The 11,584-nt window shown below is 37.7% G+C and overlaps 1 protein-coding gene across 1 annotated transcript in view; it reads left to right on the forward strand.

The window, feature by feature from the left end:
* The window catches only part of SLC26A4 (solute carrier family 26 member 4), a 56,349-nt gene extending 45,289 nt beyond the window's left edge, over positions 1-11,060 (forward strand). Inside the window, exons 18-20 of the mRNA XM_007982547.3 lie at positions 3,308-3,453; positions 5,803-5,886; positions 8,682-11,060. Coding sequence (XP_007980738.1) covers positions 3,308-3,453; positions 5,803-5,886; positions 8,682-8,705 — 254 coding nt within the window. The 3' untranslated portion in view covers positions 8,706-11,060. The remainder of the gene's footprint in view (positions 1-3,307; positions 3,454-5,802; positions 5,887-8,681) is intronic.
* Positions 11,061-11,584: the final 524 nt, after the last annotated feature.

The following is an 11,584-nucleotide window of genomic DNA, read 5'->3' on the forward strand; positions in this document are numbered from 1 at the left end:
ATCATATTGCCAGAAACATAAGAACACTCACAAAGAGTTTCCAAATACTGGAAGGATCAGGTAGAGAGGAAAAGCAAATGTTTCAAATTTTGTTTATGAAAGTATGCTTAACCAGGCTGGGTGCTGTGGCTCACGTCTGTAATCCCAGCACTTTGGGAGGAAAAGGTGGGTGATTGCCTTGAGCTCAGAGTTTGAGACCAGCCTGGCAACATGGCAAAACCCCATTACTACAAAAAATACAAAAAATTATCTGGGCATGGAGGCTGAGGCTGAGAATCACTTGAGCTGGGGAAGCGGAGGTTGCAGTGAGCCCAGATGACGTCACTGCACTCCAACCTGGGTGACAGAGTGAGACCCTGTCTCAAAAAAAAAAAAAAAAAGTATGCTTAACCAAGTGGCTGTAAACTACAGATAGCTTTACAGAAAAATTTTCTTTAAATCTTGAAAACAAATATTAAAAGAACCAGCAATGTTTCAAATAAAAAAAGCCATAAAACCCATAATTCTTCTTCATCAGTTCATTCAGTCTCATGTAATTAATTCTTGCTCTGTTTGATCTTGGCTGGCAGTTTAATTCCATTGAATGGTATGAATTCAAAGTTATTAGAAACTTGTATTTGTCAGAGTTCTTTTCATTCTTCCCATATGACTCTTTGAAGTCACAGCACTTTAGAATTACAATGGCTTACAAAGAGCTTTCAGAAAAAGTATCGGAACAAAACAATTAACTGTGGACAACAAGACTTAAAGTGGCTATATTTAAAGATCTGATGTGAGTTACCCAGTTGACAAGGATATTTGGTTATTTCTGTGGCACACAACAATTTAAAATAACCAAAATTATGACTGATAGCATTTATACCAAGACATATCACATTTCTAGGAATGTTATATAATTTTGGAACATATTAATACCATATCTATATAAATATAGCTCAAAGAAGGTTAAACATCATTTCTTATTTTAACAGTGCTTCTCATATAATTTAACATAAGGCCACTTGGTTTAACATCTCTCCTTTACAGATTCTTTAAGAAATTCTAGGGTCCTCTGGAACATCCCAAAGTTAGTTCAAGGTCAAAAAAAACTTAATTTTGATTTTTGAGAAGTTTGTCAAATACCAAAGGTTTAAAACATTTGATCAAAATAGGATCATAGGTCACTATGAAATAAAACCAAAGTGACAAGAGTTCAAAGGCACAAAGCACAAGAAGAGTTATCTTGATGAAACATGAAATCCCTGTTTTCTAGGCCAGTTACCTAGAAGATAAAGAAAATCCTCTCACAATTTTCTATTAAGAGCAAACCAATCCTCTGAGAAAACTCTATTGTTCCAACACGTGGGCCAAAACTTTAGCCTTCCATCAGGGTACTTTAATATTAATGCTCAATTTTTATTGAACTTATAAAACTTATAAATGATTCCCTTCTAATTTTAGCCAACTCAATCACATAAAATTTTTCATGATATTTATCTTCTACAAACCTTCTACAACTTGCTTAAAACTTCATTTTGTCCTATACTTCCTTTTTTAAAATTGGCATTGTACCTTAGGACAAAGATTTACTTTTCTTTTCTCCTTATCATTTTAACCATATAAGGTTTTCTCCTATACCAAAGAAAAAATTACTCTCTTTTCAATTTTCTTTATATCTTCATACTTGTAAATTTTTTCCCACATCTTTCCTACCTACTGGTTCCTTTCTGCCTTGTTTTGATTTCCTTCCTAAGTCCATATTTAGAAACAACCTTTAAATAACCTCCGATTGCCAAGCTAGAGTTAAGATTTAAATAAATAAATAGGCCGGGCATGGCGGCTCACATCTGTAATCCCAGCACTTTGGGAGGCAAAGGTCAGAGGATCACTTCAGGTCAAGAACTTGAGACCAGCCTGGGCAACATGGTGAGACCCCATCTTTATTATTATTTAAAAAACAAAAACAAAACAAAAAGCATAAAAACTCTGAGAACATTTTTAAACCCAGAAAGATATTACTTCCAATTTGTGCCATAGAGCTGGTAATGTATGGAAATGTGTGTCTTGACAATGGGTGGGGGTGGGGTGGATATTGACAATGGGGGGATATTGTTATGAGGAGAGCAAAGCTGGGGATTACTTAGATTCCTTGCAACAGGAGGACTCTCAAGGGTGTGAGTCTCTGTGTCTGTCTCTTTATGAATGTATGTGCGTAGGAAGTGCTAATGCTTAGGTTGAATTCTCTAGCAGCAGAGCCCAAGATGGGGATTCTTGCACAAGTGATTTATTGAGAGTACACCTGAGGAAATTTATGAAGCAGTGAGGGGAGCAGGATAGGGAAGGGGAAGAAGCTGGTGAAAGACATGGTTTCTGAAGTCCAGCATAGATTCCTGATTTCACAGGGAGCACCACCACAGGAAGAGCACCAGAAGGTTATGCCTCCTTAAGACAAGGGGACCTGCTTTCTCCCCCAATATCAGTCAGTCAGTGGCTGCAGGCCAGCCATGCGTGGGGATGAAACCTCCCACTTCTCTTTATTTACTTATTTATTTGAGACAGGGTCTTGCTCTGTCACCCAGGTTGGAGTGCAGTGGTGCAATCGTGGCTCACTGCAGCCTCAAACTCCTGGGCTCAAGTGATCCTCCCATCTCAGCCTCCAGAGTAGCTGAGACTATAGGTGCATACACAACCACACCTGGCTAGTTTTTGTATTTTTTTTTTGTAGAGCTGGGGTTTCACCATATTGCCCAGAATGCCTGGGTTCAAAGTGATCCACCCTCCTCGGCCTCTCAAAGCGCTGGAATTACAGGCCCAGTCCTCTTTAGATGACACAGCTCCCAATGAGCAAGAGAAAGTCTTCAGAGAAAGGCACAGCTGTGAAACGTTAGCAACCTGGCCCACAGCAGGAGAAGGATGAATACACTGGCTTGGCCAAAGTGACATGATCGTGCACCAAGGTTGACTACGACCAGTTATGGGATAACCATTCTATATGCTACTGGAAAAGAAACTGTCATTTCAAAGCTGGGTCACATTTTGGATACGAGAGAAATAAATAAACAAAAGGAAGAGCTACAGAAACTTAGTATAGGTTGATGCTTAAAAGTTTCTTTTCTTAGCTGGGCATGATGTGGTGTGCCTGTAGTCCTAGCTACTTGGGAGGGTGAGGTGGGGGGGAATCACTTGAGCTTGGGAGGTGGGGGTTGCAGTGAGCAATGATTGTGCCACTGCACTCCAGCCTGTGCAATAGAATGAGACTCTGTCTCAAAAACAAACAAAAGATTTCTTTTCCTAGGAACTAACAAAACATTGTGTCTTTCTTTTGAAGATTATGTGATAGAAAAGCTGGAGCAATGTGGGTTCTTTGACGACAACATTAGAAAGGACACATTCTTTTTGACAGTCCATGATGCTATACTCTATCTACAGAACCAGGTGAAATGCCAAGAGGGTCAAGATTCCATTTTAGAAACGGTAAATATTCAATCTTTCTACAAATGTATCTTTTCTAAACTATCATGATTTCTATAAATGGCAAACATTACACAAATCTAGTCTAGCTGTTGAATTTTAAGCTATCTATATAACTTCTTGGAGCCTCAGTTTTTTCATCAGTAAAATGGAAGTAAAAACATTAACTTTGCTAGGTAGATATGAAGACTAAATAAGATAGTTTATAGGAAATTACCTGGTAGTACCCAGTACTTAATAGTTCTACAATGTGTAGGTTTATTAATAAAAGTGGGCATTAGCTATAATGCCTTTTTAGAATATTGAATCTTTGATCTTCTGTGATCTGTGATTTGTGCACATAAATTCCACTTAAATTCTCAGCAATCTGGAAAACCTTGAATTATAAATGTCTTTAAACAGGATCCATCAGGCCATAAGCGATCTTTGCAAAAGCAATTAAAAAATCAAGCCACAGATAAGCCCAGGGTTTTTTCCCTACAAAATAGAATAGGCCCTGATGGGAGGCCTCGTGGCACAACAGTAGTGCGTCTGGCTCCAGAATATGCCCTGATTTCCTATGGGTATTATTTTGTTAGTTTTTCTGTCAAATACCCAGAAGGAGTGAGCATTCTGGTCTGGTTCATTGGGCTTGGCCTAACGATGTGCCTGGTGGTACAAGAATCTCATTTCTCATGGTGAACTTAGGAAACTAAAGCAAATACCTATCAAGATATAATAACGATAATGATTCCAGTGTCATAGTGGATATTTTTAATTGCTTCCCATTTTTCTAAAAATAGAATAAGTACATCCTTATTGTAGATTGGCAGTTGATTGAAGAAAACCAACTTAGGAAACGATATTATATTATTCTTTTTAGGCACTGGCAGTGGAGAGATTGTTCTATTTAGTGTTCCTTGGTAAAATACTAGTCCTAACTACCAAGCTGTGGATCTTAAAAACAAAAAAGGAAAAAAAAAAAAGAGTAAAGCTACAAATCTAAAGAAAAAAAAACTGTTTAACATTGAAAATTCATAAACCTTTTTCTATCCAACTTAAAATTCTCTAACCCATAGGTGATAAGAAAGCAGGATCATATGAAGTATCTTTAAGAGACCCAAATTAAAAGTAAAATGGAACCAAGGTATCAAGTTCTTTCTCAACATGAAAACAGTTATTTTGTTTGTTTATACCCATTCTTACTAACATGTTAGGTCATGAACGTCATAAAAACCACTAACCAAGAGTGTACCTACTAGGTTAGACTCAATTTTGTTTGCAATCCGGGAGGCATTGTGAGTGACTGGGATGGATTTTTTTGGACCCTGAACAAATAGACTAAGCATAATGGAATGCTTGTATTATATACTTACTGGTCTACTAAACAGTGGGTTGGACATTCCTGGTGGCCTGTGAGATCAAGAGGCTCATATTTCTGTGTCTTCTCAGAGTCTAGCACAAAGCTGTATATGTGATAAGTAGGTGAATGACGATAAACCTCACCTGTGGTACTTTCCTTCAAGAAGAGTCCCTCTGTATCACACATACTGTGACTGCAATGACACAACCCTCTTCCTATCCCTTTATTTTACCATCACAGGACTATCTCAGGACACAACTTGTAGTTAGACTTAGCCTTCACCTTTCCCATTATGTCATACCATTTGCACAGGAACTTAACCCTCTAATTCATTCTCACACTAGCAAAGAGAATTGGGCTACTTGTGAGTTGAAAAGTAGCTAAGTAGCATTTCAAACTGTCATTTTATCCTAGATATATATTTGGAGTTGCTTTGAAAATGTCCTTTTCCATGCAAAACACAAAGCCAAAATTGTAGGTTTCCTCTGTGTAGAAGATTAAATTACCTGCCACCTCTAAAAAGTAGAACTTTTCTAAATAACCAAATTAGTCCATAGACATTGGTTTCCATCTCCAATAGAATTAATTTCCATCCAATTCCATTTGTGACTGTTTATTGTCATCAGTCACAAGCTCTTCAATGGGCATTCATTGCACACTCAATGCTGTGCTAAGTGCTCTTAGCTTAGCCATTGAGAGATGCACTGTTGACTGCTGAATCATTTAGGCAGAGGGGGTGACTTGTTAAGAGGCATACACTCGAGAGGTTAGGGAAGACAGCTGAAAAGGAGTTTAGACAATGGAGAACTATACCAGTTCACCTATGAATGTGCAAAAAAATGATATACAAAAATCTTTAGTTGGGAAACATAAAAGAACAAGACAGCTGAAGAGGATTCTGAAGTATGTAAAGATAGATGAAAAGCCCTAGGAAAGCTTCAAATCATTTTCAGTGGAGCATCAGGTGGGTTGATGCTATTCTATTTCCACCCTATGTTCTCTTTTTCAAGATCACCCTCATTCAAGACTGTAAAGATACCCTTGAATTAATTGAAACAGAGCTGACTGAAGAAGAACTTGATGTCCAGGATGAGGTATGATCATTTTCTTCTGAAGAAAATATTTGGATTACATTTTGAATAATTAGAGTAATACAAATAGTGAATATATCTGATTAAGAGCTGTCAGGGAACATAATTCCCCCAAATGCAAAAAAGATGGCTTGATAGCAGGGAAGAAGAGAAAATAAGAACTCTCCCTTGAAGACGTTAAATACTTGGGGAGCTTTTGTCCCAGGCATTTGGGGATGATCAGCAACTGGCAAGAGCCAACACACTGCTCCTGATTTGCTGCCTACAGCTCCGCATCCTGCTCTTCCAGAGATGGAAGGCCATGCGATAGGAAAATAATGAATAGAGAAAAATTATACGCCAGGAATTTTATAAGCCTCAGGAATAGTCTGTGAGGAACATAAACCCTATGACCTTCCTTCATATGACTAACGGCTTTAAAAACATACTCTCCCCACCTTAGACTGATTCTGTGTATTTCAGATGCTCTTGTGACATCAGACTATTCCTAGGAAACTTGCCTGAACTTGTAGCATCTGAGTAAAATTTGCAGCTTCACCACTGGGTAAGAGGTGAACACTGAAGGAAGATCACAGAATTGTAAAAAGTTGAAAGACTTCTGAGAATCAAGTAATCTAACATTCCAGCCCATGCAGAAATCCTTCCTACACCATCCTTGATGAATGTTCATTCAGCTTTTAGGTGAACATTTCCAGACATTGGCCACTAGTGGCTTCTCAAGGGAGTTTGTTACATGGTTGGAAGTCTCTAAAGGTTACTTGTGCTTATAAAACTGAATTTGGCCTTTCTGTAGTAACCACCTAATGAATTGAGATCTGCCTTCCTTAGCAATACAAACCTTCCCACTGAACAGCCCTTCAAATATTTGAGAATAGTTCTCATGTCTCCAGCAGACTGTCTTCTAGTTGAGACTCTTCTTGTTTCTTCTATTCCTTGCAAACATGCAGTCAATGCTTCTCTGGTCACGATGGGGACAAAAAACCCTAAATGTGGTCAGGCCAACATGGAGATTTTTCAACCATGACCTACCTTGATCTCATCAAGATATTCTATTACTATAGCTTAAAAATGTGTTTCCTTTCCTAATAGCAACATCAGAATTTTGGCTTCTATTGAGCAGGGGCCAACTAAAGACTGGGGCATTTTCATACAAACTATGGTCTAATAGAGTTCCCTACTTATATTTATTTAATTGAGTTTTGACCCTAATACAGAACTACACCTATTTCTGAGATTGCATCTTGTTGGTTCTTGTTTACTGACATAATTTTGTATTATTATTATTATTATTTGCAACTGAGTATTACTCTGTCACCTGGCCTGGAGTGCAGTGGTACAATCTCAGTTCACTGCAACCTCTCCCTTCCGGGTTTGAGAGATTATCACGTGTGCCTCATCTTCCCAAGTAGCTGGAATTACAGGCGCTCGCCACTATGCCCAGCTAATTTTTTTTTTTTAATTATTTTTAGTAGAGACAGGGTTTTGCCACGTTGTCCAGGCTGGTCTTGAACTCCTGACTTCAAGTAATCCACCCACCTTGGCCTCCCAGATTGCTGGGATTACAGGCATGAGCCACCGCATTGGCCAGTTTCGTGTTTTGATCTATCATCCAGGATATTGTCTACCCTACTATCCCCTACCTAGTGTCATAATCAAATCTGATAAACCTGCCTTCTCTGCCTTTTTCTAGGTCTTGAAAAAATGTTGCAAAGAAAAACATCCAACCCCCTTTAGTGAAATCAGGCAGTAAGGATGACAGGCAGAGATTTTTGTGGAGGAAATACATTGCTAGAGTGGAAATCACAGTACCTGCATGTTGGCCCACTAGCTTAGTGAGCCCAGGAAAGTCATTATTGACCTGAGAAGTCCTTTTAGCTCTTGTAGTTTATGACTCTATGGATATAGGGCAGCCTTAGTTTGAGTAAAAACTCATATGTCAAAATTAGAACTTAAGACTGCTTTATTATAGGATATTTATTGGTTGCCACATAAAAGAATCATTCAGGGAGGGTTTCTGTTGATGGTGAAACAATATAGCACAATGATTTCAAGGGCATGGACTTTAGAACCAGACAGACCTGGGTGCTAGTCCTCATTCTGCTACTTACTATCTGTGCACCCCAGGGCAAATTACTTATCCTGTCTTCATATTAGTATCTTCATGGAAAGTAGTAATAATACCACAGAGTTGTGAAACTTAAAGGATACATGTAAAGTAACAAGAGCAGTGCCTTGTACATAGTAAGTGCTCAATAAACAGTAATCATTGCTCTTAATTAAATCCAATTAAAGTATGATGAATACAGGCCAGGCTCAGTGGCTCAATCCTGTAATCCCAGCACTTTGGGAGGCCAAGGCAGATGGATTACTTGAGGTCAGGAGTTTGAGACCAGCCTGACCAACATGGTAACCCCACCACCATCTCTACTAAAAAAAAAAAAAATTAGCTAGACGTGGTGGTGGGCACCTGTAATCCCAGCTACTTGGGAGGCTGAGGCAGTAGAATTGCTTGAACCTGGGAGGTGGAGGTTGCAGTGAGCTGAGATTGCGCCACAGCACTCCAGCCTGAGCAACAGTGAGTGAGATTCAGTCTCAAAAAAAAAAAAAAAAAAAAAAAAAAAAAAAAATTATAATGAATACAAAACTAAGTTTTTACCCTATTTCTATTGTGATGCTATACACCTAAGATGAGTAACAGTAAGCAACCAATACTATAAAAACATATTTATAAAAAAGATAATGCAGACTTAAGGAGAATTCAGTTGTATCAACACTTTGTTTTCCCCTTGCTTCCACAGGCTATGCGTACACTTGCATCCTGAAAGTGGGCTCAGGAGGTCTCTATGAGCAAGGAACACAAGACAAAACTTCCTCACTAACATCCTCCTATGCAAACATTTTCTGCATTGACTATTTCTTCAGACTCGAAACACTCATTCTTTTTTCTATTAAGCCATTGAAAGAGAACCACTAAGACTGTTTCTAGGATTTATTTATAAAATAAACACCTTACCCCTAACATGTGCAAAATGGTGAGAATTATTCAGACGATTTGGCAGCGTCCAGGATAAGCTGGTGTTATAATACGCTGCTGATCCACGTCACAGATTTGCTAATAATGTTCACATGGGTACTGGCATGTCTCTGTTCAGTCAGAGTGAGTGCTGACCCAACAGTCTCTGTGGTCAGGTGAGTCATGAGTGATTAATCATAAAGAAAAATCAATTTTTGACTAACCTGGATATCCATGCGCTGCACTGATCACCATGTAAGGTCACATTGAGTAAATGCTGAAATAAAATTATTAATGCATTTATCAATAAAAGCCTTTGAAAATAACTTTGGATAATAAGTTGGAGTTTTAAAAATGCAAATTTGCTTAGTACCTAATAGTGAAGTGTTATTACATGTAACCAGAATTGAGGATCTCTTTGATCCTGGAAATGGTTTAACTAAAAGCTACAGAACCAGGCCAATGTATTTTGAAACATTGATGAAGACAAATGAAATAATAAAGAGATTTTCATGGTTTATAAAAGTCATTTTTTTGATATGATAATAATCATGGATCACAACTGAGATCAAAGAAAACTATATGACAGATTATTTTGTTTAAAAATTCAGTTTTAATTATCTTAGTCTATAGAAATGATCATTGCATGGAGGCATATATAGGTATGATCTATATAATCTGACTTAAAAACAGTGTTATTTTGAGTGAAAAATTTTTTGATGTGCTTATATAACCGTGATGATTAAAATGAGTTTATATTTTTTTCTCAAAAATTCTAGCAGTATGTAAAGTAAGTAATATTTTACTGAACTCTGACCACTTAAAAAAAAAACTCTAAAAATTGAACTGCCTATAGTAGTCTATGTTTAAAGTGCATTTTTAAAGACAAAGCATTCTAAATAAACTCAATATAAAAACATTTGTTTGGAATGTACATACTGGAAAATACAGGTTTTTTTGACCAAAAGTTTTTATATATTTTCTTTTTTTTTAATTTATTTTTTCCTGAGTGCCAACAATTTTCTAGGTATTATATATAACACAAGCTTTGGTCCTGGGGACTTTTCCCATACATATTACACTGGAGTGAATGAAGTTGTGCTTCATTTCTAGAGAAAAGTGATACCCAGGTCCCCAATTGAGAATGTCTTGCTTGATTGAAAACTACATCATCCCTTGGTATACTCCAGGGATTGGTTCCAGGACCCCTGCATTTACCAAAATTTATACACACTCAAGGCCTGTAGTCACCCCTGCCCAAAGGTAGAATGGCTTCTCTGTTTTTCTTCTGAAATACAACCAGAAACAATGTGTCTATTTCTGAAAGAATATGATTAATGATCATACAAATTGGTTGATCCTGAATTCTGGTTGTAAATCTGGTTACAGCATAACTAGGATTATAATGCTGTCTCATTTTCACAGCACTACCTGCTTATATTGACAACAAATCATCTCTCTAAAGAGTGAGTGGAGGCCGGGCGCGGTGGCTCACGCCTGTAATCCCAGCACTTTGGGAGGCCGAGGCGGGTGGATCACGAGGTCAGGAGATCGACAGCATCCTGGTTAACACGGCAAAACCCCGTCTCTACTAAAAGTACAAAAAAAGAAATTAGCTGGGCCTGGTGGTGGGCGCCTGTAGTCCCAGCTACTCGGGAGGCTGAGGCAGGAGAATGGCGTGAACCCGGGAGGCGGAGCTTGCAGTGAGCCGAGATCGCGCCACTGCACTCAAACCTAGGCAACAGAGCGAGACTGTGTCCAAAAACAAAAACAAAAACAAAAAAACAAAAAAAAATAGTGAATGTAATAGTCTTACAGAAAATGAATGAATACCTTTGTTCAATAAAGGAAACACGCACTGCTCACTTTTTTGAAGGAAATACCAAAGTTAGGTTTTACAACAAGGCTAGAGGTTGTAAATTCTGGGTTCACTTGTGATGACGTAAGTCCACAGTGTGACTTGTTTCCCAAGCAAACTGTGAGAATACTGTCTCTTCTATGTATTTTGTGAATAGTAAGCATACTTTTAGTTTTGTATTATCAATGGAAATTTCACTTGAAATTAAAGTTGCCTTTTGTTATATTTTTAACCTATAGGGTAAGATTCCAGTATTGTATATGAGTTTTAATAAATTACAACATCAAATCATGCACACTTGAAAATATTTGCACACATTTAAAAATAAATGTAAAGTTGTCTTTTAAACTACTCGGACGTCTCCTTTCTGAACAAAACTATTAAATATAATAAAGAATGTGCCAGGAGCAGTGGCGCATGCCCTTGTAGTCTCAGCTACTTGGAAGCCTAAGGGGGAAGGATCCCTTGAACCCAGGAGTTAGAGTCTCAGCCTGGGCAACACAGCAAGACCCTGTCTCTAAATATAAATAAATAAATAAATAAATAAATAAAATATAATAAAATACTTCATTCTAAGTTTGTCATTGCTCTTATCAGTCATCATTATGAGGTATTCTTTATAGCACCACTTCCATTTGTCTGTAATTTCTTTTTGTAGATTTATCGGTGCAATAAACAACATTACTCACAAATATCACAGTTAAACCTTGTAATTCTTATCCAAATATTTCCAGTTTATTTTGTGCAATGGTTATTATTATTTTAAGCAAACTTTTCATTCTGGCACCATATACGTTAAAAAGGATACAAATCACAGTGTAGTGCTTGAA

This window comes from Chlorocebus sabaeus, chromosome 21 (assembly GCF_047675955.1).
Source record: "Chlorocebus sabaeus isolate Y175 chromosome 21, mChlSab1.0.hap1, whole genome shotgun sequence".
In the NCBI taxonomy this organism is placed as follows: Eukaryota; Metazoa; Chordata; class Mammalia; order Primates; family Cercopithecidae; genus Chlorocebus; species Chlorocebus sabaeus.